At 52.5% G+C, this 27,968-nt stretch overlaps 1 protein-coding gene across 9 annotated transcripts in view; it reads right to left on the minus strand.

The window, feature by feature from the left end:
• Positions 1-27,968, minus strand: part of SLC43A2 (solute carrier family 43 member 2) — a 47,217-nt gene that overhangs the window by 8,190 nt on the left and 11,059 nt on the right. For 5 of the 9 annotated variants that reach the window (XM_021067565.1, XM_021067564.1, XM_021067567.1 and 2 more), the window contains 8 exons: positions 25,500-25,555; positions 24,634-24,710; positions 8,889-8,981; positions 6,870-7,003; positions 6,581-6,783; positions 6,115-6,261; positions 3,261-3,399; positions 1,337-1,466 (listed from right to left, as the gene is read on the minus strand). In XM_021067565.1, coding sequence (XP_020923224.1) covers positions 1,337-1,466; positions 3,261-3,399; positions 6,115-6,261; positions 6,581-6,783; positions 6,870-7,003; positions 8,889-8,981; positions 24,634-24,710; positions 25,500-25,555 — 979 coding nt within the window. Of the gene's footprint in view, positions 1-1,336; positions 1,467-3,260; positions 3,400-4,008; positions 4,021-6,114; positions 6,262-6,580; positions 6,784-6,869; positions 7,004-8,888; positions 8,982-24,633; positions 24,711-25,499; positions 25,556-27,968 lie in introns of all 9 variants that reach the window. The other 4 variants (XM_013990000.2, XM_013989999.2, XM_005657015.3 and 1 more) reach the window with 1 other exon arrangement.

Here is a 27,968-nt window from a genome sequence, read left to right on the forward strand (position 1 = left end):
TGGGCAGCAGGGGCTGCTCTCTGCAGTGGTGCAAGAGGGCTGTGCCCGAATGTGCAAGCTGCCCTTTTCCACACCAAATGTCTTGCTGCTTTTTTTACCACTTGTCTTTCAGTAAGAATGGGATCAAACAAAAAGCAGATGACCGTCCTGAGGACAAGGTGGTCAGGGCAAGGGTATGCCACTCTTGCAGAGGGCCACCACCAGGAAGCTGGGAGGGCACCAGAGACGCAATGATACTCCCATCTGGAACTGGACAAGTCTCCAGTGATTTACTCCGGCGCATATACTGATAGCGCCCATGGGTGGTGCACGCCTGGGCGTTCCACGTACTTCTACGTGTGGCCACTTGCAGAAAGGAAGGGACTCTTGCTTTCCTTTTGGACCTGGCCCAAGACACCATCTGGACTTGGGCTACACCCATCTGGAAGCAGTGCCATCACCTGTATTCCTTCAAAGTTCATACACTTGGGGATTGGAGCTAGCAAACTTCTGTGGACCTAAGGGTAGAACCAAGCAGGTAACAAAGTCTGCCTTTCTTGAACTCTCTGCCAAAAGTCAGTTTCCAAAAGCACTGGAAATCTTGTGCAAAGGAATTACACTTTTTTTTTTTTTGTCTTTTTGCCATTTCTTGGGCCGCTCCTGCGGCATATGGAGGTTCCCGGGCTAGGGGTCGAATCCGAGCTGTAGTCTCCTGCCTACGCCAGAGCCACAGCAACGCAGGATCCGAGCCGCGTCTGCGACCTACACCACAGCTCACGGCAACGCCAGAACCTTGACCCACTGAGCAAGGGCAGGGATCGAACCCGCAACCTCATGGTTCCTAGTCGGATTCGTTAGCCACTGCGCCACGACGGGAACTCCGGAATTACACTTTTGAATCCAGATGCCAAGCCATCATCAGCATCCTTTTTCTGCAGCCCCCTGTACCAGAGACATACATGTTCCACCAACACCACAAACTGGCCAGGCCTCTCTGGACATTAGGTTTCAGCTGTGTGAGCAAATGCAAAACGAGCAGCCACACAACTACACATGGTTCCAGAAACGGTAAGATGATGGTACTCTTGGCATACACGACCCCTGAAGACGGGGACGAGAGATGCTTTCACAGAGAATTGACTTGCAATGCAGAGTCTCACTTACATCTCGTTCCCAGCCCTGCACAGGGCCTGGCAGGCAGGAGGCCCTCGGTCAGTCACGGTGGGCTGGCTGCTAAGGTGAATTAAATGACGGCGAAGTCACCCCTCTCTCTGCGACGGCTCTCCCACGACACATCCTACACCTTTCGGTCTCGTCACCCCGTATCCCCCCGGCCTCTCCCTCTCCCCACACGCACCTGTAGGGGCAGGTTGGGAATGAGGCAGGTCACCCCGAAGCCCACGAGCAGCAGGTTGGTGAAGGCGAAGGCCCGCATGGCGTTGGTGATCTTCTGGATCTGCCGGTCCCGCTTCTTCTTCTTCTCACCTCTGTGGAAACGCAGAGCACACGCAGGAGCTGGGGGCTCCCCGAAGAGCAGGCTCTCCCAGGGGTCAGGCCGAGGGAGTCACGGCTTGTGGTCAGCGCAAGACTCAGGGACCACCCCCAGGGGCGTGTTAGCGACAGCGGGGGTCAGACCAGCACGAGGGACCCTCCCCACGGCGCCCTCTGGACGGGGTGCTGAGTGGGAACCTCAGTGCATCAGCACCCCGCACTGCATCCCTGCAGACGGAGGTCAGACGGCGCAGAGGGAGGGGGACAGGGCACCCGGGTCAGGACGTGGCAAAGCCTCCTTCACTCCTAGCTCCAGCTTCACCCAAATCCTGCAGGGAGCTGACGAGAAGCCAGATGAGCCAAATGAGGGAGCGAGTGGGCTTCCCCTTGGGGGGTGGGCAGGGGTGAAGGCGAAGGGCGTGTGCTGCAAATGGGACTGGGCACGAACAGCCTTGTGGCGGGAGAACCTGACGCAGATAACAGAGCTGTCTCTGTAATCATTTCCTTGTGAACTCGCTATTACCGATTCAAGTCTCACCACCCACACAGACACCCTGCGGACAGCTGTGTGCCATCCAAGGACAGCCAAGGGCTCGGCGGAGGAGGGCAGGGAGGCCCGGGCCCGCCATGTCCTTACTATGTGGCCTCAGGCAGCCACTCAAATGCCTCGCTTCAGTTCCCTCATCTGTGAAATGGGTATAACTCCTCGAGTGCTGTGAGGCTTACCTGAGAAGTGGGCATTAAGTGCTTGGCACGGGGCCTGATTCAGCAAAGAATAGCTGAGTACACGAAGGTGGAGTCATGGAAGATGGCATTTAACTCATCCTCTGATCTTAGAGCCCAACCCTTCTGTAACCAGGGCTCCGGTGCCTTTTTTTTTGTTGTTCACGATCATGAACAAATCAATTAACACTTATTAAGGTTATAGCAGTTACACTCACACCCAGGGAGCAGACCCTGCAGGCAAACAGCTATTTGACTAAGGATCTGAGCTCTGTTTTTTGGTTTTTCCTGCTTTTTAGGGCTGAACCCATGGCATATGGAAGTTCCCAGGCTAGGGGTCGAATCAGGCCTAAAGCTGCCAGCCTACACCACAGCCAGAGCAACTCGGGATCCAAGCCGAATCGGTGACCTACACCAAGGCTCAAGGCAATGCTGAATCCATAACCCACTGAGTGAGGGATCGAACCCACAACCTCATGGATGGTAGTTGGATTCGCTTCCGCTGCAGCACCAGGGGACTCCCGCGCGAGGTCTTAAAAGCAGAAGAGTCTGACAGCCGGGGTCTGCACAGACCTTTCTCTGGCTTCTCCCCTTCTCCCTTCACCCTGGTGCTTCCCCAGCTTTCACATACCCAAGACGTGCCATACAGAAGTGACAAACCAAAGCGTGCGCTCCGCTGAGCCAGCGCCAGAGCAGCTCTGAGCACAGCCCTCTCGCTGCTCCTGCTGACTTTTTTTTAGGGCCACTCCCGCGGCATATGGAGGTTCCCAGGCCAGGGGTCGAATTGGAGCTGTAGCTGCCGGCCTATGGCAGAGCCACAGCAATGCAGGATCCGAGCCAAGTCTGTGACCTACGCCACAGCTCACGGCAACTCCGGATCCTTAACCCACGGAGCGAGGCCAGGCATTGAACCCGCAACCTCATGGAGCCTAGTTGGGTTTGTTAACCGCTGAGCCACGACAGGAACTCTTCCTGCTCCCTTTAAAACCTGCCATCAAGCCTGCTGCTGCCTCACACCCTACCCGGTGGGCTTCCCCTTGGGGGCCGGGGCGGCCCTGCCTACGCACTGGTTGGGGTCTTTCTCCTCGGGCTCCTCAGAGGCGTCTTCACACTCCTTCAGCCTCCAGTCCATGATGTAGCCGATGACAGGGGCCGTGAGCAGGCAGAGCAGCTGGAGCACCCCAAAGATGGAGGTGTAGAGGCCCACTGAGGGAAAAGACAGCCTGTGTCACGGGGGCGCGGGAGCTGCGGGGAGAGGCTGGGGCGCGCGCTGGGCCGAGTCCGCGACCCCCAAGCCCTGCCCGGGTCTTCCCCAGACCCCCTCTGATCCCTGTGGGTCACGAGGGCAGCCCGGAGAGCTTAACCTCTGAAATCAAAGCCAGAGCAAGGGGCAGGCCACCGTCTTCTTTGCTCCAACCCCCTCGCCTATTTCTAAGAAACAGCTAAAGAAATCCAGAATGTCACAACAGCCACCCCCAGAAGCCCCAGGAAGTCTCTGCGACTTGGGAACCACAAAATTACCAAGGACTGGGACAGAGGCTTTGTGTGTGACTGGCCATTAGTTTTCTGCCTCTAGAAACACACCAGGGAGGCACCACCCACAGGGCTCTGACGTCAGGGCTTCCATCTTCAAAGAGCCTTAAGTTACGATGGGATTTTCTCATGCAAATAAAAGCTGAAAGCTGGCGCCCCACCCCCACCCCCCAGTTCTGGCCACTAGGGCAGGGCGGGCGGTCTGGAGTTCAAGGAGAGGCAGTAGAACAGACTGGCTGGGAGGGGATGCTGTGTGCTCCCCAACAAGGCCCTCGGGCTTACCGGTAGCCATCACTGCACCAAGAAAGCAAAAGTGAAAAAGCAGAGAGGAGGGGGTTAGCAGCAGAAACGTCCAAGGCTGTGACGGAGTTGGGGCACCGGGACAGGCTAGCTCTGGGCCCAGGGCACAAGCTATTTCCCAGCGAGCCCCGATGCTCAGTGCACTGGGGGAGGCCGAGCTTGAGCCAGGCTTCTGGGAGTGGAGGCGGGAGAGGACCCGGCAGGGGTGTGTGCTGACGTCTTCCTGTCTGCTGGGGCCTCAGTCATGTGCAGCTGGTGCCTTGTCACAGGCGGGCTGGTGAATCAGGCCCGGGGTGCTTGCCGGGGACCGTGATGGGGAAGTGGCGTGGGCGCAGAAGACCTGGCAGAAGCAGGGCCGTGTGTGTGTGTGTGTGTGTGTGTGTGTGTGTGTGTGTGTGTGTGTGTGTGTGTGGTCAGCACAACTGCTCACAGGAGCAGGATGGGGAAAACCGATGCCGTGTCAGCTGTGGACCAAATTTCCTGGCCCAACTTCCTCTACTTGAAATTAACTTTTTTAAAGTGGGAAACAATTGGAAAAAATGCCTCTTGGGCAGCAAACGATTTCTCAGAGTAAAAGGCCCTGACTCAGCAGCAGGGAAATTTGCCTTCCAAGGGCCAGTGAGGGCCTTTCTGTGTTCAGCGGGCTCTCCACCTCTCTAGGCCTGAGGGTTTTTACAACAGGGGCCATTTAGACATGATAGACCGGCTTTCCCCTAAGTGTGGGGCACAGATTTTAACGAATGGTACATAATAGCAGGGTTCCTGGGTCCAAATTTAGGAAAAGATCATCGTACAAAACAAAGCTAAACCAGCAAACAAAAAACCAAAGCTCAATAGGTTATTTTTTTCCCTCTCTTCCTGTTTGCTACACATTTTTGCAAAGACACGTGATAGGGTTTCCCCATGTTGTCTTGGGTCCAATCCCCATTTTCAGCACAGAACCAGCACTGTCTGTGCTCCTTTGTCATCTTTCCGTTTGGTTAAGGCTGGGTTTCTTATTCTTTGTAAAAACTGTGTTTGAGGAGTTCCCGCTGTGGTATAATGGGATTGGCAGTGTCTCGGGAGGGCTGAGACTCGGATTCGATCCCTGGCCCCGCACAGTGGGTTAAGGATCTGGTGTTGTCACAGCTGCAGCTCAGGTCTCAACTGCAGCTCGGATCTGATCCCTGGCCTGGGAGCTCCGTACACCGCAGGGCAGCCAAAAAAGACAAAAAAAAAAAAAAAAAAAAAAAAAAACGACTTGATTCTTAGGATATCTCCCCATGGGGAAAACAATTCAACCAACCAAAAGCTGCACACCCATGAGACTGCCAATAAAAAGGATTTCCAGAATGTGTTTGTCCCGCTCAGGGATGACTAAAGCTGACTCAGCTCAGGCCCTGAGGAAGTACCGACTTTCTTTGTAGAATCAAAACCTCTAATCAGCTGAGGACCTTCTGTGCTCTTTTGGGAAAGTGGCATGTGAGTTATCAGTTCTGTTTACCAGAAGTAGCAAGCCTGGACTGGATTACACACACACAGACACACACACACACACACACACACACACACGCACACGCTCACATGAGGAAGGCTGCCCTGGCCTTGCTTCCCAGTTCAGAGCACAGATCCCAGGGCAGGCCCAGGTGCCCCAGGCTCCAGCTGCAGCTGCCGGGCCCCCACCTCGGCCCCCAGCCCCTCCACGCACCGCCCCTGCGGTTTCCCGGAGGATTCCTGGCGTGGGGTTGGCCTGATCGGCTTTCAACAAGCTCTCAGGTGGAGACCGCGTTCTGGGCAGCGTTTTCATTTACAAACACCACGTCAGCCGTCCCCTCCAGCAACGAAAAACACTGTTCCGCCCAAACGCAGGCAGTTATTTGAGTCCTCCCTCCCGCCTCAACCGGGAAACTCTGCAAGAACACTTGGGGCGGCTGTGATGACGCGGCTCTGACAGTCAGGCCCTTGGAGCCTGCCCTCTCCCGGCCCAGCCCGACACCCTCCAGCCGGCCGGGCAGCGGGCTTGACCTCAGGCGGGAGGGAGGGACCAGCCCTCCCGGGGGCGGGGGGGGCTCTCCCGGGGGCGGCACAACGGGGCCCGGGGCCACCTACCGATCTCCTGGTCGCCTTTGACCAGGAACTTGAGGATGTTGTTCATGGCGCCCATGTAGAAGATGAGGCGCAGCTGCGTCACGCACATGGTGACCAGGCTGAGCAGCAGGATCGGGCTGAACACGCTGTGCATGAACGAGGGGGCCGCTGTGGGGAGAAGGCGGGCACTCAGCGAGAACCCGGGGGCTGGGCACGGCGGCCGGAGGAGGCGCAGGGCACGGGGGCAGGAGCTGGGTCCCCGGTTGCAGGAGACAAGCTGGGCGGATCCCTGACCCTCTCTGAGCCTGGGTGGATGGTGCCGCCCGCCCTTGGGAGATGAAGTGGGAATTAAGGAGACGGTGCCCGCAGCGCTCTCAGCCGGCACTGGTCCCCGCCACCGGGGCGCTGCCACATCTGCCCTGGTGGCCCCCTCCACGTTGCCGGGGTTACGGGTGTGGGTGTGGGTGCAGACGCTCCTGCTGCGTACCTGCGGCCTCGGGCTGGCACTTGACCTCCAGGTCGACGGTGGACAGGCACAGCTTGTGGCCCTCCTGCAGCGCCGCCTGCTCCTTGGCGCTCCGCATGGAGCTGCCCACGCTGAGGCGGCGGCCCACCGTGGTCACCTGCTTGTAGAACTGCTTCCCTGTGATCTTGTGGTCAAAGCCCAGCCAGCTGAACTTGATCTTCACCCTGGAGGCCAAGGGAGAGTGTCTGTCAGCGCTGCCCGGGCCCCTGGCCGGGGCAGGGGGGTGGGGGCAGACGGCATGTCCACTTACGTGTAGTCCATGTCCTCTGGCCCCGGGAAGGGCTCCAGGGGCCAGTTAAAGAAGCAGTTGAGGAAAACCAGCCCGGAGCAGCCGGCCCAGGCCACGAGGATGACGATGAAGGAGGCACCAAAGTCATAGATGACCTGAGAGGCACAGGGGCGGGCACGGGGCAGGGCGGAAGGCAGGGTCAGCGGAGGGCAGCAGGTGGGGGGTACCCGGCAGTCCTGCTCCCCCTGGGCTGAACTGCAAGGGGAGGTTGGCCCTGTGGGCCTGGGTGTTTGGTCATCAGACACCCTGTGTGCCAATAACCTCAGCTCGCCCTGGCACATCTTAACCCCCTGTGCCTCCAGCTTGGACCAAATCTCATCTCCTTGGGAGAGGCTGGCCCTGATCACCCATCACTGTCACATAGCCAGCTCAGCCCTGGCTGAGTTTGATTTCTTTCTTTTTTTTTATTCAGGGCTGCACTCACGGCATATGGAGGTTCCCAGGATAGGGGCTGAATGGGAGCTGCAGCCACTGGCCTATGCCACGGTCATAGCAACTTGGGATCTGAGCCGCGCCTGCGACCTACTCCACAGCTCATGGCAACACTGGATCCTTAACCCACTGAGCGAAGCCAGGGATCGAATCCACGTGCTCATGGATCCTAGTTGGGTTCATTAACCGCTGAGCCATGAAGGGAACTCCCAGAGTCTGATTTCTTGATTCATCTCCTTTTCATTAGGAGTCCAGCTCCCTGAGAACAGGAACCTCTAGGACTGTCCACTTGTGAACACACGCTAGGTGTCCCCCAAATACTCGAGGAATGAACAGCTGGATACCTCACTTTGCTCCTCTGTGAAATGGGAACAGCACTGGCATGTACCCTCATGGTGCCAGGGTGAGGGGGCTAAGCGGGTATGATCCTGGTAGAGGGCTCCTCATCGGGCCTGGCAGGTGGGAAACCCTCCAAGCCTGTTACTGTCATTATTACCATTTATTTCTAGCACAAGTGTCCCCAGAGTAGTGGCAGACAGCTGCCCAGCTCCCTGGGGAGGGGACCAGCAGTTAGACACGGAGAAGAGGAGGAGGAGCTTGTAGTTTCCTCTGTACTCGAGGATCCCCAAAACCCAGGGGATGGCCGGTCCCAGTTCACCAAACACCTGGATGCCCAGGTGGCTGGCCCTCCTCCCCCTCCTCTATTGCCTGGCGCCCCCGAACCTCAGGAACGGGAACTTATTTATTTATTTTAGGGCTGCACGTGTGGCACATGGAGGTTCCCAGGTCAGGGGTCCAATCAGAGCTCAGCTGCCGGCCTACACCACAGCCACAGCAATGCCAGATGCAAGCCACATCTGCGAGCTACACCACAGCTCATGGCTACACCAGATCCTTAACCCACTGAGCGAGGCCAGGGATCGAACATGCATCCTCATGGATATTAGTCAGATTTGTTACTGCTGAGCCACAACGGGAACTCCTGGAAAGGAGATTTATTTGATGCTGGGGCCACAGCAGGGAGAAGCCCCCTCTGAAGCCTTTTCAGGAGCAACAGGATTTGCAGCAGGAACTGGGACTAATGGATGGTGAGTTGTTTGCTCCACCCTGACCCTGTGTGACTTCCATGGGCTCAGAATCCTGCCTGGGAGGGAAACAGCTGAACCAACTTGGCTGAGAGCAGCGATCTGGCAATGGGGAGCAACAGCCCAACAGCAACAGATCTGGGGGTGGGGCGACTGGAGCTGGACTCAGACTGGGGACTGACACTCACCCCCCACCCCTGCCCCCACCCTTGAAATGCGAAGGCAGCCTGCAGCAGTCACACCTTGCAAGGCTGTGCTTGAATTTCCCACCCCCACCCCTCTGGCCCAGCGGGTTTCTCTTCCTACTTGGGCGGCAGGCGGGCACGGGCGGGGTGGCAGGTGCATCCTCCCAGGTGGGGGGGTGGGAGGGGAGGGCCCCAGCACCCACAATGACTTCCCTCTTCAGCGAGGGTTGAAGGTGTCTTGGGAGAGGCCTCCGAGCAGAGGCTGTACACGCCCTCACCTTGACTCCTGGGAAGGTGACCGCCGAGGAGGCATAGGATCCAATCATCAAGGCAATAAACGTGGACCGAAGGTCACCGAACATGTTGGGCAGCTGAAAGACAAGAACAAGGAGACTTCTGTTGAGAGAAGGGCCAGGACGGATGAAGGAGGAGGGAGAGAGGCTGGCATCGGGCACCTGCTCTCCCCCCTGTGCAATTTGCGGGGCCATCAGTCCAGGGTCATTACGGACGATTCGAAGTTCTTTCTCCCCAGACGGAGGCGGATAAAGGAAGGGGAGGCACTGCAGAACTTGGACTGCAGGCGTGAGGACAGAGCTGGTGGGCTTCCTGGCTGGCAAGCGGCCCTCCGCTCTGCTCTGGGACCAGGCCAGGGCACGAGGAGATGCACAAGGAGATGCCAGAGAGCAAAGACGGGAGCCTGAGGCCGCCCTCGGAGGCAGCGCGCCTGTTAAAAATAAGCATCTATTTGGGGATGAGAGTGTCATTTTATAAATAAAAATATCAGTGTCCCAGAAGGACCAGATGTCAGCCAAAGCTGCTTGTGGTTCTGGGAGGAGTAGGTCTCTGGAAGGTGCCCACGGGCATTGTCCAGCCCCAGGGGTCGACCACGCGGCTGGCCTGGGAGCCCGGCTTCAGAATTTCTAGGTGCAAGGAGGGCTTTCCCTTTGCCCCTGGAGATCCACGGCAAGAAAGGCTCAGGCTCTGCTCCCCACAGGCCACTCTTCCCACCTCACAGCAGCTCATTCTGGCCCCGTCCCCCCCCTCTCCCCGACCTCAAAGCTAAAACACTCGGTGACTCCACACAGATCCAGGCATGGTAAACATGGCAAGACACTCAGAGACTCCGACGTGGGGCAGGGTGCTTCCTCCCAAATGGCCAGGCTCGGCTTCTCTCGCCAACCTCAGGAGCACTGAGAAGAATCCCTATCCACAGCCACAGGGTCCCTGGCATTGAGACCTGCTCTCTGGATCTGCCAGCCTGCTTCACTGAACTTGGGCTGTTTGCAAGGACTTAATCTATGTTCCTCTCTCCCCACCGGTCTGGAATCATTTTGGGTTTCATCAAACATGGACCAAGTCATATGAGGCTGTGGGGGAGCTAATCCACTGTTGCTGAACACAGGCCCCACATCATTTCTGCTGCTTATGATCACAATTAAAAATGAGGAAGGTATAAATCAACTATAAAAAAAATTAAAAAAACATTAAAAAAAAGAGGAAGGAACACCATCAAAATTTAAAATGTTTGCACTTCAAAGGATACCAGCAAACAACAACAACAACAACAAAAAAACCAGGAGTTCCTGCTGTGGCACAGTGGGTTAGGAATTCAACTGCAGAGGCTTGGATTGCTGCGGGGGTGCAGGTTCGAACCCCAGGCCCATGCAATGGGTTAAAGGATCTGGTGTTGCTGCAGCTGAAGCTCAGATTCAGTCCTTAGCCTGGGAACTTATATATGCCATGGGTGTGGCCAAAAAAAAAAAAAAAAAGAAAAGTCAGAGTTCCTGTAGTGGCTCAGTGGTTGATGAATCCAATTAGGTAGGAACCATGAGGTTGCGGGTTCGATCCCTGGCCTTGCTCAGTGGGTTAAGGATCCAGCGTTGCAGTGAGCTGTGGTGTAGGTTGCGGACGCAGCTCGGATACCGCAGTGCTGTGACTGTGGCATAAGCCAGCAGCTACAGCTTGGACCCCAGCCTAGGAACCTCCATATGCCACAGAAGCAGCCCTACAAAAGGCAAAAAGACCAAAAAAAAAAAAAAAAAAAAAAAAAAAAAAGACAAGGCAGAAAAAAGGAAATTTTTATAAATCATTTATCTAATAAGGTACCTGTATCTGGAATATATAAAGAACTCCTACAGCAAAGGAAACCCTAAACAAAACGAAAAGACAACCCACAGAATGGGAGAACATCTTTGCAAATGAATCAACTGACAAGGGATTAATCTCCAAAATTTATAAACATCTTCTGCAGCTCAATACCACAAAAACAAACAATCCCATCAAAAAATGGGCACAAGATCTAAACAGACAATTCTCCAAAGCAGACATACAGATGGCTGAAAAACACATGAAAAGATGTTCAACATCACTCATTATTAGAGAAATGCACATCAAAACCATGATGAGGTACCACCTTACACCAGCCAGAATGGCCATCATCCAAAAGTCTACAAACAATAAGTGCTGGAGAGGGGGTGGAGAAAAAGGAACACTAGTACACTGTTGGTGGGATTGTAAATTGGTGCAACCACTGTGGAAAACAGGATGGAGATTCCTCAGAAAACTCAAAATAGAACGACCATTTGATCCAGCAATCCCACTCCTGGGCATCTATCCCAGAGAAAACCATGACTCGCAAAGACACATGTACTCCAGTGTTCATTGCAGCACTATTTGCAACAGCCAAGACATGGAAACAACCTAAATGTCCATCAACAGAGGGGTGGATAAAGAACATGTGGTATAGGAGTTCCTGTTGTGGCTCAGTGGTTAACAAATCCGACTAGGAACCAGGAAGTTGCAGGTTCGATCCCTGGCCTCGCTCAGTGGGTTAAGGGTCCAGCGTTGCCGTGAGCTGTGGTGCAGGTTGCAGATACGTCTCAGATCTTGCATTGCTATGGCTGTGGGGTAGGCCAGCGGCTACAGTTCTGATTCAACCTCTAGCCTGGGAACCTCCATATGCCGTGGGTGCGGCCCTAAAGAGACAAGAGAGAGAGAGAGAAAAAAAAAAAGGCAAAGGCTTTGAACAGACATTTCTCCAAAGAAGATACACAAACGGCAGATAAGCAAACGAAAAGATACTCAGTATCACTAATAATAGGGAAATGCAAATCAAAGCCACAAAGAGATACAGCTTCATACCCCCTTGGATGGCTATAATAGAAACAAAAGATAAGGACAAATCAACAAATGTAGGTGAAGATATACAGGAATCAGAACCATCCTCCACTGCTGGTGGGATTGCAAAATGGAGCACAGCCACTTTGCAAAACAGTGTGGCAGTTCCAAGTGTTAAACACAGTTACCGTCTGACCCGGAAATTTCACTCCTAGGGATACACCCAAAAGGAATGAACACATATGTCCGTTCAAATACATGTCCATCAACATTCACAGCAGCATTCTTTATAAAACATGGAAACAACCTCCATGTCCATCAGTAGAAGACTGGAAAAGCAAAATGTGGTATATCCATGCAATGGAATATTATTCAGCCATAAAAAAGAAGTACTGATACATGCTACATGGATAAACTTTGAAAACATTAGGCTGAGTGAAAGAAACTAATCACAAAAGGCCACATACGGTATGATTCCATTCATATGAAATGTCCAGAAGAGGCAAATTGATAGAGACAGAGAAGAGGTCAGGGGCTGCCAGGGCGGGGGTAGAGGAAGCTGGGAGAAGACGGAGGAAATGCTAAGAGGTACAGAGTGTGATCTGGGGTGATATAACTGCTTCTGGGGATGACTGCATAACTGTGAACACACTAAAAACCACTGAATCGTTTACTTCAGGAGGATTGTGTGCTATAGGAATTATGTCTCAATGTCACTGTTAAGAAAAAACAAAAACACCAAATAAACGTTACTAAGAGACTCGATATGTTTTGGGATCCCAGAATTGGAACGGAACATGAAAAAATCTACAGTGCATGGCCAACAAAGCCATCCTAGAGCATGAGGCCAGGGCTTCCCAAAGAGGGTCCGAGGGAGGTAAGGGGCATAGGGAAGCCCCGCCAGCAGAAGGAGAGCAATGCGATGCACTCACGTACGCCCAGGCACACCCAACACCAAAGGTGCTCAGTCTTACTCTTTGCACACCTGCTCCCAGGTATGCCACGGTCCAGAGGACACGCCTTGGTCCCTGAGCTCACATATTCACGCCGCCCCATGCTGGCTACTCCAGCAAGGCTGCCTTGCAGGCCAGGCATCTCTGGCCCCAGGGAGAATCCAAAGATTAGTTCTGCTTCTATGGAAGGAAGAAACTGTTCCCAGCCTGGGATGCCACTCCAGCCAGGGCGTGAGGGAAGAAAGGGGTCAAGCGGGCTTAAATCAAACCAGAAGAGCAGACGGAGAATAAGAGCCTGATGTGGAAAAGGCCACTCGGTGAAGAGTCGAGCCAGGATACACTTTCATTGTGACAGTCACCTCTGGGTACAAAGAGTGTCCCCACTTTTTTTCGTTGTTTTGTTTTGTTTTTTAGGGCTGTACCCGAGGCATGTGCAGGTTCCCAGGCTAGGGGTCACATCGGAGCTGCAGCTGCTGGTCTGCACCACAGCCACAGCCACACGGGGGCCAAGCCACACCTGCGACCTACACCACAGCTCACAGCAAAGCCAGATCCCCAGCCCACTGGATGAGGCCAGGGATCGAGCCTACATCCTTATGGATACTAGTCAGGTTTGTTACCACTGAGCCACAACAAGAACTCCATGTCGCTGACTTTTTGACAAGGCGAGGGGATACTTGTGAAAAGCAGATAGCTCGCTAGCTGCACCCTTCCTTCCACCCTCACCCAAGCTAGAGGCCAACAGAACAGCAAGGGTTTGGGGCTAGCATGCAACTCCGACTTATCTTCTGGCGTCTTCTCCCCAGAACTGGATCCAGGCCAGGGAAGAACGAGAAGCTGGGGGAGGAGACCGACTTGACATCTGGCTCTGGATGAGACCCTCGCCCTCATGTCTGGACAAGGGCAGGAGCCTTCCAGCTGCCCTCCTTGCCTGGAACATTCTTTGCAACACCCTGAAAATTCTCCTCCCTAACGTGTTATTTTGGTCAGCGGCACCACTCCCAGGGAGTACGGAGCCTCGGGGCAAACCACACCACAGCCTTCCCACCAACGTGGACATCTCGTATTTTAAATTACGATTGTTTTTCCTGATTAGAAAAGCAATGCACGTCCACTGTGAAACATCTGGAACCAAGTATACATAGAGAACGAAGTGAAAATTCCCCTGATTTAGCCATGTTATCATTTTGATATATTTCCCTTCAATCTTTTTCTTATAAAAGTTTCTAATAATTTTTAACCAAACTGGGATCACACGCTATATATTATTTTATAAACTTTTTCTTTTATGCTTGATACATTATAAATATTTTCTATAAATGTTTTTGAATTTAGGTTTTGTCCTTTTTTTTTTTTTAATCTTTTTAGGGCCGCACTCTCGGCATATGGCGGGTCCCAGACTAGGGGTCCAACTGGAGCTGGAGCTGCCGGTCTACACCACAGCCACAGCAATGCAGGATCCGAGCCCTATCTGCAACCTACAACCACAGCTCACGGCAATGCTGAATCCCCCCCCCTTTTTTTTGGTCTTTTTGCCTTTTCTAGGGCCACTCCTGCGGCATATGGAGGTTCCCAGGCTAGGGGTTGAATTGGAGCTGTAGCCTATACCAGAGCCACAGCAACAAGGGATCCGAGCTGTGTCTGCGACCCACACCACAGTTCACAGCAACACTGGATCCTTAACCCACTGAGCAAGGCCAAGGATCGAACCTGCAACCTCATGGTTCCTAGTCGGATTCGTTAACCACTGCACCACGACGGGAACTCCCGGCAATGCTGAATCCTTAACCCACTGAATGAGGCCAGGGATGGAACCTGCATCCTCATGGTCAGATTCGTTTCCGAGATGGGAACTACTCAAATTTAGTTTTCATCATAATTTCTAACAGGTATGTGGTATTTCCTTATCTGGGTGGTTTATAATTTATGCAATAATTTCTCTGATGTTGGACCTCAGGTCCTTTTCAATTTTTTACTATAGGACTTCCCAGGTTATGAACAGACTAGTATCCATAAGGATGTAGGTTCAATCCCTGGCCTTGCTCAGTGGGTTAAGGATCCAGCGTTGCCGTGAGCTGTGGTGTAGTCTGCAGATGCGGCTCGGATCTGGCATTGCTGTGACTGTGGCATAGGCTGGCAGCTTCACCTCTAATTTGATCCTAGCCTGGGAACTTCCAAATGCCACAGGTGCAGCTGTAAAAAGACCAAAAAAAAAAAAAAAGTATAAATTTTTTATCATAAATAACTCTTTTATTAAGAATATTTGTGTTTTGTTTGTTTGTTTGTTTGTTTTTGTCTTTTTAGGGCTGCACCCACGGCATATGGAAGTTCCCAGGCTAGGCGTCAAACTGGAGCTACAGCTGCTGGTCTACGCCACAGTCACAGCTATGCCAGCTCCAAGCCAAGTCTTTGACCTACACCACAGCTCACAGCAACGCTGGATCCTTAACCCTCTGAGTGAGGCCAGGGATCGAACCTGAAACCTTATGGTTCCTAGTTGGATTTGTTTCCGCTGTGCCACAAGAACTTCCTTTTACGAATTCGTGAAGATAAACATGTGCATAATAGCACATATAGCTATTATTCCCTTAAGGTAAAGTCCCCAAAGTAGAGTCATTTGGCAAAAGGGAAAACACATTTAAAAATTTTTGTGATACTCTGTGCCAAACTGCCTCTCAGTAAACTTACACCAATCGATACGCCCACCAGCAGCGTAGCAGTGTTCATTCAGTGCAGCCACTCCACTATTTAATATTTGCCACTTCACCAATACTCATGTTTTTTGTTTTTTGTTTTTGTCTTTTAGGACTGCACTGGTGGCATATGGGAGGCTCCCAGGCTAGGGGTCGATTGGAGCTGTAGCCGCTGGCCTATGCCAGAGTGACAGCAATGCCAGATCCGAGCTGTGTCTGCAACCTATGCCACGGCTCACAGCAACACCGGATCCTTAACCCACTGAGTGAGGCCAGGGATTGAACCCACATCCTGATGGATGCTAGTCGGGTTCATTAACCACTGAGTCATAATGGCAACTCCACTCTTGTGTTTAAATCTCTTTCGTTGTGTATATGGATGAAACGCATCCAAGCCTGGTATTTGCTTCAAAATAATCTAGATGATAGGTGGAGGCAGAAATGGAGCAAGATTGGTATGAGTTGACAACTGTTAGGTTACAAGTTGGGTACCTGGGGTTCACTATACTACTCTAATACCATGTACATTTAAATTTTTCCATGATTAAAAAAAGAAAGTGAAAAAAAATGTACCTTTATTGCTTACTAATGACGTGGAACATTTTTTTCTTTGCTGCACCTGCAGCATGTGGAAGTTCCCGGGTCAGGGACTGAACCTGAGCCATGTCATTGACCCAAGCTGCCGTGACAGTGCCAGATCCTTAACCCACTGCACTGCAAAATAACTCCATGGAGTTCCCGTTGTGGTTCAGCAGAAACGAATCTGACTAGTATCCATGAGGACGCAGGTTCAATTCCTAGCCTCGCTTAGTGGATTAAGGATCCAGCATTGCCATAAACTGTGGTGTGGGTCACAGACGAGGCTCAGATTCAGCGTTGCTGTGGTGTAGGCTGGCAGCTACAGCTCTGATTCAACCCCTAGCCTGGGAACGTCCATGTGCCCTGGGTGTGGCCCTAAAAAAGCGGAAAAAAAAAAAAAAGAAAAAAAAAGAAAAAAAGAACTCCATGAACATTCTTCTTCTATAATCTTATAAATCAGTCATTTATATTCCTCACTTGTGCCTTCTTCCTATGAGGATGTTAACTGGTTCATATTGATTAGACACAAGCTCTTTACATATTAATGGCCACCACGAGGTATCTATATACTCTAGGCATGTTTTGCTAGTTTGTCCTTTAACTTCTTAGTTCATGGTGGTTTTCTTTTCTTTCTTTTTTCTTTTTTTAACCAATGTACATGTTTGAAAGGTAGTCAAAGCTTTTGGGGACTACCTAACATTGTGTCAGATGAAATCTCTCCTTGAAAACAACATCAAGGATGACCTTGATCAGTGAACTCAAAGCATAAACATCCTGGCAGCAGTCAATGTTTGGTCACAAAATAGCAAGCCCAGGAGAACAGGTTTCCCTGGGGGCAGTCATTATTTTTCAGATGTTAATACTAATCCTGTTTCATCCTTTAAGCCACTTCCTTCCCTTCCGCCCGAAGCTGTCAGGCCTGCCAGAGGAAATTTCCTCATGTGCTGTGCCCAGGAACAGCAGGATCAGAGGATTTTTCCTCATTATTAAGTTAGAATATACAATAATGTAATATAGTTTTGTTAATATATTAAATGTAATAGCATTATTATTATAACGGCAGCTATTACCATCTTTAAAACCCTCAAAACATCCTTACCAAGTAGGTGTCACTTACGACCCTCACTTAATGGTACAAAACGTTAGGATTAGAAAAGTCAAGGGACTCTCTCAAGCTGGAAAGGGTCAAATTCGGGATTCACAACAGGTCAGGCTTATGTGACAGCCACTGGGCTTCTCCGCCTCTTGGAAAACTCACAGGGCCCCTGAAAGGGGATCAAGGCAGTTACCCTCACCTCTCACCCCTCTCTGTGTTCCTTCTTAATCATTCTCTTTCTCCCTCCACTAGAGATTTCTTACATCCCTTCCGATGCTCCTTTTATTTTATTTTTATTTATTTATTTACATATTTTTTGCTTTTTAGGGCTGCACCCATGGCACGGGAGGTTCCAGGCTAGGGGACCAATCGGAGCTGTAGCTGCCAGCCTACACCACAGCCACAGCAACACCAGATCCGAGCCACATCTGCGACCTACACCCCAGCTCACGGCAACGCCAGATCCTTACCCCACTGAGCGAGGCCAGGGATCAAACCCGCAACCTCATGGTTCCTAGTCGGATTTGTTGCCGCTGAGCTAAGACAGGAAGTCCCCGATGCGCCTTTTAGGCCTGTCTGCCCCTCTCTCCCCCTTGGCCACCCTCCCCACAGTCCAGGGCCGCACTGTCAGGTGGAGCTGCATTTGGCTGTGGCCCCTCTCCTGTTTCATCCTGCCGCCTGAGTCTCCTCCCCCACCGGCCCCCACACGCCCTCCCTCTCTCTTCTGCCTCCACCCAACCTCAGCTGCACATAAAGGCCACTCAGAAGTCCTGAGGATGGAGGGAGTCGCGGCTGAGGACTGAGCAGAGCGCCCCAGTGCCAGCCCGAGGGCCGCGCAGGGAGGGAAGGACGAGGTCTGCTGCCAAGTGGGAAGCTGGAGCCGAGCTGCAGCCAGATGCCAGGAAAACACTCAGCAGAGGTGGCTTCCTGACTCTGGGTTTCACAACTGCACTGGCAGGTGGGGGGCCCGGGCCCCCTCCCCGGGCTCTGACGCTTCTCAGCACCGCGGCTGCTGCCTCCGGGAGGATGGGGGCTGGAGTGGGCTTGGCCGGGCAGAACCCGCCCTCTGCGCTGGCCCCGCTGCTCACACGGGGATGCCATCCCCGCGTGAGCCGGTGGTGACTCATTCTCTCAGCCCCTGAGCTGCACTGTAAACAGGCTGTGTGACCTTCCCCGAGGGGAAAACAGCAGCTGCAGAGGCCCCTCCCCTGGAGTGCTGGCCGCGGCGCACAGCTACTGGACAAGAACCACCAGACGCCTAGGCTCCAGGATGACCCTCTTCGAGAGGTCTCTACTCCCAGGGGCCCCCAGACAGGCCTTGGGCTTGCTGGCGGGCAGGGACAGAAGGGCCACTGTGCAGCCACCTGGTACTGGCTTTCCGAATCAGTGACTTCCTGAGCCCACCAGCTGGGGGCACCCCGTGGCCCCCAGGGAGAGGCCATGTGCCTCCCAGGTCCAGGCTGGCATCCTGGCCCCAGGCCCCTCCCGGAGCTGAGCCTTGTCCTTAGGTGTCTCTGCGCAACCTGTCCAGGCCCGGATCCAGGTACCAGCATGGACAAGTGGACTCAGCAAAGCTGGGTTATTTTCCAATCCCCCCAGACCTGGGTGGCTAAAAGCACACACTGTCAGAAGTGTGTCCTTGTGGTCCCCTTTCCACTTCACCGCTGAACGGGTGGGGAGGAGGGACTCTACTCGCTCGGCCACTTCACTCACCTTCCCGGCCAGGTCCAGCCCTGCCAACGCCCCCACTACACGTTCCATCCACCCCGGAACGCATCACGTGCCGGGACAACGCTGCCAGGCAGAACTCTCTGGTGGGTGATTTTTCCCAGGCTGATGGCGATCAGGTGACCGACGGCTTTGGGGTCTCAAGCACAGAACAGAAACGAGAGGTGGAAACGGCTCTGGGCAACGGGAGGGCCCTGCTCACCTGGCACCTGGGGTGCCTGGCGTGCTGAGGGGACCCTCCTGGCTGTAGAGACGGGTTAGCTGAGCAGAAACGCTGAACCCCCCACACACACCCCTGGGGGGCATCTGCCTCACTGCTGTACCCCGAATCCTTCCCCTCCCCGCCTCTCAGGTATCTGTTCTCTGCAAACACAGATCCCGGCACCCACGGGATCGTTTCTTGCTCGGGTTCAAAGTGAAGACTTCGGTGAGTCCACAAGGAAAAGCCCAGCAAAATTTCTCATTAAGGAGCCGGGCAACATTTTATGATCACTCTTCCGGGAGGGTTTTCGCTCAGGACTCCCCGGGCCGCCCACGCTGACGGCGCTCGGAGTAATGAAGTGGAAAAGACAGGCTCACAGTGTTGGCGGCATCTGCTCCCATCTCTCAGCAACCCCGGCCCCGGACAGTCGGGTGGCGGCCCCGAGACGCTGCCTCGGCCGCCAGCCGGTGTTTTCCTCCAGCCGATGAAGCGAGTTAAAGAGCTGTACAAATGCAAGGCACTGAGCAAACAGACCAGAGCGGGTGCTGTCCAGATGTCCGGGGCGGGGGAGGCTGAGGCCAGGCACCTCGGGGTGCGCCCTGCACCACCCGGCGCCCTCCTCCTCCAAGGGGGTCACATCGCCCACGGCCTCGGCAGCAGGGACCTGGGAAAGCCAGGTGGAGCCACCAGGCAGCCCACCTGGCAGGGGATCCAGCCTCCGTGCTAGGGGACAGCATCACCCACAAGCACACACCCTTCGGTCTCTGCACGGAGGCCTACAGGCCTGTGGGGGGGAGGCATTCTGCCAACTTGGAGCCCCCTCCCCACCAACAGGGATAACAGCTCAGTCCCTGGTCATTCTTATTTATATCACAGCCCATGCAACAAAAAACCCTTTGGGACTCAGAAAGTCCCCAAATGAAGGTTTCCCTGGCAACACAGTCCCCCCAGATTCCCAGGTTATCACACACAGTGATTCTCCACGGCCCCTGAGCTGTTCTGGAGAGTTGATTTAGGACGCTCCCAAAGGCGACCCTGAAGGCTCCTTTGTCCCCCACATTAGAACATGGGTGGGAAACACAAACAGAAAGTGCCATTGTGCTGCTAGCTCGGCATCTCCGCAAGCCGATCCCGACAGTTCTGCTTTTTAAAGGCCTGGGCAGTGTCAGGATGAGATTCAGCGCTGCTCCGCAGACGCCACAGCCAGCGCAAGAGCTCCAGCCCTGCCCTCGCTGACCTGCTTCGCATGCCCATTTTGGGGTCTGTTCTGGAAAGGAGTGGCCACCCGAGCCCTTATCTGAGGCCTCACGGGACAAAGGAACACCCAAAGAGGTCCTTTGGGCCAGGGGTAGCAGAGAAGGAAAGAGATGACACACTACGTGTTTAGGAGTTCCCATCGTGGTTCAGCGGAAATGAATCCGACCAGGATCCGTGAGGTCGCAGGTTCCATCACTGGCCTCACTCAGTGTGTTGGGGATCGGTCGTGGCTGTGACTGTGGCCTAGGCAGCTACAGCTCCAATTCAACCCCTAGCCTGGGAACTTTCAAATGCCACGAGGGCAGCCCTTATATATATATATGTATAAAAAAGTGTTTAGGGAGTCAAGCCATGTAACTAGAAGGGGGGTCGGCTGGGGGCAGGTGTGGGGGGTGCCAGCCCCTGCCTAACAACAGGGAATAGTGATGGAGCAGCTTCGAGGTGTCTCTAGACCAAAGGTTGTCCGACTTTCTGTAAAAGGCTAGAGAGTAACTGCTTGAGGTTTGCAGACTATGTGGTCTACAACTCCTTCCCTCTGCTGTCACAGCGCAAGAGAAACCAGAGGGAGCGGCTCTGTGCCAGGAAAACTTTGTTTACAGAAACCTGCAAGGATCTGGATGCAGCCTGGGGGCAGCAGGTTGCTGACTTCTCCTCCAGACCCAACAATGGGGACCTTAGAGGACAAGCCACTAGGCTCCTCTAAAGAGATCTTGGCTAACCAAACGCTTTGGGTGACCATCAGCTTTCTTGCCTGGTCAGGCCCTGGCCCCCCTGTGGGACACTGAGCAGCTCATAGGCACTCCCGCTGCAGTGCGTTTGGCCTTCACACAGACCTGCTGGAGGCTGATGGATGCAATGGACCCAGCCCTAGAAAAACACACCTGTGTGGCACATGCATGTACACGCACACCCACACCCACACAACCTGCTGGCACAGAATCTCAAGGAAGTGGCCGGCCCTCCTGAAGCTTATTAACGGATCACCGAGAGGCCTCTAAACCCCAGAGCAAGACACCCTGCTCACTTAGACAGAGAACTGATTTTTCTGTATAGGAAAGCACTCTCACAAAACACTCGAGAGAGAGAAAGAGAGAAACAACCCTGTACAAACGACACAGAGAAATAATCGCAGAAGAAATGCAAAAAAAAAAAAAAAAAGTTGGCAAAAAGATATTCCATCTCACTACCAATTACAGAAAAAAAATCAGAGTCTATCCTTTTTGACCAGGTCAGATTGGCTAACACTTACAAGACAATGGCAGGGCACAGGAAGGGCTGTGGAGCCAAACCTCCCAGACCTGCTGGAAAGCCAACATCCACGTAGAACCTTGTGGGAAGACCATTTGGCCATCTTATATTAAAATTACAAACATGCTGATCCTGGGGCCCAGCCATCCTACTTCCAGGAATTTATTTTACAGAAATATATATACAAGGATGTTCACCCCGGCAGTATCATAAATCAGAAAAATTGGAAACCAACCCAAAAGTCCATTAGCAGGAAACCAGTTAAATAAATGATGGTACATCTCTATTACAGAATGACATGGAACTGCTGAATGATGAGGCCACTCTCTAGAGTTTAAAATAATAAGGTAGATTTCCAAGGACTGACAAGATAAGATATAAAAGATACACTGTTAGGTGAAAAACAAGCAAGTTGTAACAGGATTTCTTTTAAAGAGAGTTAACATTCCTTTATGCTGTTTTTTGGGGTTTTTTTTGTTTTTGTTTTGTTTTTCTTTTAATACGGAAGAGCTACATGCTAAACTGATGAAGTTGGGCTCACAGAACCTCATGGCACACATTTTATATTTCTTAAACAGCGACTTTTCAAAATAAAACCTTTGTGTTGGGAGTTCCTGTCGTGGCGCAGTGGTTAATGAATCCGACTAGGAATCATGAGGTTGCGGGTTCGATCCCTGCCCTTGCTCAGTGGGTTAATGATCCAGCGTTGCCGTGAGCTGTGGTGTAGGTTGCAGATGCGGCTGGGATCTGGTGTTGCTGTGGCTCTGGCGTAGGCCGGTGGCTACAGCTCCGATTGGACCCCTCGCCTGGGAACCTCCATATGCCACGGGAGTGGCCCAATAAATGGCAAAAAGACAAAAAAAAAAACAAACAAACAAACAAAAAAACCTTTTTGTTGTATCATCATAGGAAAAGAAAGGAAAATGCAACCTTATAGGCCTACGAGCCTTCCCTAAAGGTTTCTTGGACAAAAACTATGAACTCATTTTAAAGACATTCTTAAAGGGGATTCATGGGCTGGTGTTTTTCATCTATTTGCCTCGGGCTTTATTACAATAAAGCCTCTTTCTGTATTTCAGAGCATAAACTCCTGAAGTTCAAGGACCAACTCTTTTATCCTGAAATTCAGAACTGTCATGACATAGGCCTGGGGTGGCTCAAAAATGGGGGTGATGCCCGATTTTTATTCTTCCTTTTGATGAAAGAGTTAGTGGGTGTTCACACGGTCAAAACACAAAGAGAACTGTGCCTCCTGCTTCGCAAAACACACAACTTAGTGGAACTGGTATCGTTTGACAGTTCTAACTTAGTTCTTACAGTTCTAACTTTGTTTTTCCCTGGGAACTTGAGAGGGAGGGCGATACATGTGTTGTTTAAAAATGTACCTTTAAAAATACAAACATAAAAATGCAAAAAAGAAGTTCCCATCATGGCTCAGTGGTTCGTGAACCCGACTAGCATCCGCGAGGACGTGGGTTCGATCCCTGGCCTCGTTCAGTGGGTTAAGGATCTATGTCGCTGTGAGCTGTGGTGTGGGTCACAGACACGGCCCGGATCCCATGTTGCTGTGGCTGTGACATAGGCCAACGGCTACAGCTCCAATTCGACCCCTAGCCCGGGAATTTCCATATGCCACAGGTGCAGCCCTAAAAAAAAAAAAAAAAAAAAAAAAAAGAAAAAGAAAAGACCCCCCCAAAAAGCAAAAAAGAGTTCAAAGTAAATCTCCTTCATACCACCAGGGGCAAAGTGACAAAATACACGTGTCCCCCACACCCTGAGCACCCCAAACACATGGTCCCCTGCCAAGCCTTTCTCACCCAACACCTGATACTGAGCATTTCATTTCCATGGACCCAGACCCAGGCAGTTGATCCTCCCCACAGGACCAAGTTAACGAGGCCAAGCACAGAAAGGGTGAGCAGAAAAGGCACTGGGCCGAGCCTGGCCTCTGGCTCACAGCCTGCAGGCAAGGAGTCACAGAGATGTCAGGACCTCGTCCAGCTCCTCAACAAGAAGACCAGCAAGTCCAGGACTCCGGCGAAGCTAAACAAAGGCCCCTGGACAGCATGACTCCTGACTCACGGTGGAAAGAGAAAGCAAAAGCCGTGCACGGCAAAGAGTGTTGGGAGGAGAGCTCCCACTGTGGCACGGGTCACTGCAGAGGCGTGGGATCGATCCCTGGCAAGGCACAGTACGTTAAGGACCTGGGGTTGCGGCAGCTGTGGCAGAGGTCGCAGCTGCAGCTTGGATTCAGTGTCCGGCCTAGGAACCTCCACATGCCATGGGTGCAGCCAAAAAATAAATGAAAGTGTTGGGAGACACTGCATCATAAAAACTTTCTCAAGGGGAAAGTGAGGTCGGGCCGACCTTCCTGTTGGACAGAGACGTTTCTCTGAAAGCCTAGTGTTCTCGCTTCTTTCCTAAGGGCCAGTTCTGAAAGGCACACCTGCCTGGCCAGGTAAGCCTGCAGAGAGTTCCCCGCTTCCTCCTGGGGAAGACTTTTTTTGGCCTGCTTTGACTTTCTTTCAACCCGCACCTTCCTGCCGCTTCTCCTAGTTCTAAAAAAAGAGCACAGGTTTTGGCATTCTGATGTTTCTAGAAGAGGATTCGCAGCATCCCCAGAAAGCATCTCTCTCTCGGGAAGGGCTTCCTGTGCCGCGCATTTAGCAAACCAAGCAGAGGGCCAGTTTATGTGTCCCCTTGGAGTGTTTCGTTCAGTTCTGAACAAAGCCACGGTTAGGGGACTGATTTCAAGGAACCTGTGTTTTTAGGTTGCCCTGTAGCCAGAGCTGCCTTAGAAAAGAGACCAGAAAGTGGGTGGTAGTGGTTTTTCCCCTCCCTGCTCCTGTCTCTGGGCCCAAGGCTAGTGAGCTGGCTTCCTCAGCGCCTAAGTCAAGGTCGGGGGGCAGAGGACGGGGCCCTCTGAGAGCCGAGCTCTGCTGCCGTCAAGTGTGCCTGCAGGGCCTCCCCAGCTCACGAAGCCCCAGCTGCCTCCGCTGCCCTGACTTTCCCACCAGCAACCCTCTACTGCTCAGGATGCAGGCGGACGCAGGCAAGTGGAAGGCAAGGGCACGGAAGCCAGTAAAAGCTGCTTCAAATTCGCAACAAGAGGACGGAACGAGAGATGGTCTTTCAACCACTGATACTTACTGTCAACGAGGTAAAAGTCATGCACATCCCACCAAAGCCATTCAGAGCCAGGGCGATGAAGATGAGCACAGAGAGGGCTGGAAGGAAGCAGAAACCTCATGAGTGGGGACCTCGGCCGAGCGCCAGGGCAGCCGGGGCCGGACCCAGTGCCCAGCGAGGAGCCAGCTCCAAGCAAATGCGGCCAAGTGACTGACCAGCCATCAGACACTTCGTGGGACCCCTGGGGAGCTGGACCGGTTCTTCCTCATCTTCCTCTGGCCTGTTTTAGGGAGCCTGGGCTCTTACCAAAGGTGCATCCCCGTCCTTTCTCCACCGACCTTAACGGTAAGGAGAGAGGCCTCAAGAAGCCACTTCACTGAAACCAAAAACGCAGGTACCCCCCACCCCCAAATGAGGACATGAGCCCAGAGGAGATTTTGGCTTTTGTTCTACAAGTTCCTGAAGCATCAGCTCTACCTGAACAGGGCTGGGGACCAGGTGGCTTCTAAGCCATCCTTAATGTGCTGGCCTGGGCTGCCTCAAGGGGTTCAGCTCATGACCTCTGCACACACCCTGGCAGCTGGCCTGGTTCTCAGGTTGGCATCAATGAGGCCATGGGGACTGGCCCGGCTCGGCTGTGAGATGGGAGTTTCACCCCGCCCCCCGCCCGCCCCGGGAGCTTCTCTCGGGCACCTGACTGGGCTGATTATTCTCTTACCCAGACACCCGCCTGAGCTCAGTCACTGGGTAAAGGCCAACAGGTGTCCCGCTAACTTGAGCAGGGAGTACCAGGCCTGGCCCAGCGTCCCAGAGCTGGTGGCCTGCCGGCCCCTCTGGGCGCTCTCTCCCCAGCACCTGACAGAAGGGTAGAGGAAAAGCAGACTCACAGCTGGGGTTACTTGCTCCGTATGCAATCAGCAAGCAGGAGACGGCAAAGCAGGCACTAAAAAGAGAAGAAAGAGTGCGTTAGTTATTGTCAACGCTGTTTATTTGCGGGTGTTTGCTTTCAGAAAATTTACACTTAATTTAACAATTCTCAAAAACAGCAAAAACAATTCTAAGGTGTATAATTGGCTCCATTTTATTGATAAGAATAAAACTCAAGGAGTTCCTGTCGTGGCTCAGTGGTTAGCAAATCCGACTAGGAACCATGAGGTTGTGGGTTCGATCCCTGGCCTTGCTCAGTGGGTTAAGGATCCGGTGTTGCCACGAGCTGCGGTGTACATTGCAGACGCGGCTCTGGCGTAGGCCAGCAGCTACAGCTCTGATTCGACCCCTAGCCTGGGAACCTCCATATGCCAAGGGAAGTGGCCCTGGAAAAAGCAAAAAGACCAAAAAAAAAAAAAAAGAATAAAACTCAAAATAATAATAATGATAATAATAATAATAACAAAAGAGAGAATTAAATTCTCCAAGGTCTCCTAGTCAGCAGGTGGCTAAGCTGGAATTCAAGCCCAAAGTCAGATCTGGTGAACACCACGTGCACAGTCCCCTCCGTTCCCCAGACCGGGGAGGGCCAAGGCTGTGACGGGACCAAGGGCACACTCCGTCTTCCAGGCTCCTGTGCCTGCTCAGCCAGGGGTGGACCGAGCACCACAGAGCAGCAGGAGATGGGCGGCAGCCTCCAAACCCCCTCTACTGGGCTCTACCCTGAGAACCAGGTCCTTGTAAGCTCTAAAGAATGAATGACACTGTTTCCCCCCACACACCCCAATTCCCTGCAGGGTCACAGGTCTTGCTCATTGCAAACCTCCACCCTGCACGATGCTCACTCCCAATGGGACTGGCTCGGAAGGACCTTGGCCAGAGAGGGCCAGCTGTTTGGGCTGACCCTGAGACTGGCAGACTAGAGCTTTAAAGACCAGGAACAGGAGCTCAGTGGAAACAAATCTGACTAGCATCCATGAGGATGCAGGTTCCATCCCTGGCCTCGCTCAGTGGGTTAAGGATCCGGCATTGCCGTGAGCTGTGGTGTAGGTCAAAGATACGGCTCGAATCTTTGAGTTGGTGTGGCTGTGACATAGGCCAGTGGCTACTGTTCCGACTTGACCCCTAGCCTGGGAACCTCCATATGCCACAGACGTAGCCCTAAAAAAGCAAAAAGCCAAAAAAAAAAAAAAAAAAAGACCTGAAACACATCCCAGGAGGTGCATGAGATGACCCACTGAGATGACAGGGGTAGGGAAATGCTATTTTACAATTTTAGAAATTTTATTTTATTTTTTTAGGGCTGCACCTGCAGCCTATGGAGGTTCCCAGGCTATGGGTCTAATCAGAGCTGAAGCCGCCAACCTATACCACAGCCACAGCAACGCAGGATCTGAGCTGCATCTGAGACCTACACCACAGCTCACGGCAACGCCGGATCGTTAACCCACTGAGCAAGGGCAGGGACCGAACCCGCAACCTCATGGTTCCTAGTCGGATTCGTTAACCACTGTGCCACGACGGGAACTCCTGGATTCATTTCTGCTGTGCCACACAGGGAAGTCCTAATTTTAGAAATTTTATAATTTTCTATTTCATATTTTTAAACCTCAGCCACTTTAGTTTTTTTGTAGAAGCATCATAAAGCACATAAAACACTATATGAGGTGATGGATGTTCAGGAGACACTGTGTTCATTTCACGATGTGTCAGATCAATATCCTTTGCACCTTAGCCTTTTTTTTTTTTTTTTTTTGGTCTTTTTGCCATTTCTAGGGCCGCTCCTGTGGCATATGGAGGTTCCCAGGCTAGGGGTCCAATCGGAGCTGTAGCCACTGGCCTACACCAGAGCCACAGCAACACCAGATCCCAGCCACGTCTGCAACCTATACCACAGCTCATGGCAACGCCGGATCCTTAACCCACGGAGCAAGGCCAGGGATCAAACCCGCACCCTCATGATTCCTAGTCAGATTCGTTAACCACTGAGCCACAATGGGAACTCCCTTCGCACCTTAGTCTTACGTGAGGCTACACCTCAATTACATCACAATAAAGCCAGAAGAAAAAAAGCACATAAAATTTTAAGAATAATCTATGTGTGTATTATTTATAATTCCTTGTGCTTATTATAGTAGAGGTATGTATTCAAAATCCTTTTTCTAATGGAGATGTAAGGGCCACACTCATGGCAGATGGAAGTTTCCAGGCTAGGGCTCTTATTGGGATCTGAGCCACTTCTCAACCTACACCACAGCTCATGGCAGTGTTGGATCTTTAACCCACTGAGCGAGGCCAGGGATCAAACCTACAACCTCATGGACACTAATTAGGTTCACTCCCACTAAGCCACAATGGGAACTTCCAAAACCAATGTTCTTTTTTTTTTTTCGCTTTTTAGGGCCATATTCGAGGCATATGGAGGTTCC

This window comes from Sus scrofa, chromosome 12 (genome assembly GCF_000003025.6).
Source record: "Sus scrofa isolate TJ Tabasco breed Duroc chromosome 12, Sscrofa11.1, whole genome shotgun sequence".
NCBI lineage: Eukaryota > Metazoa > Chordata > Mammalia > Artiodactyla > Suidae > Sus > Sus scrofa.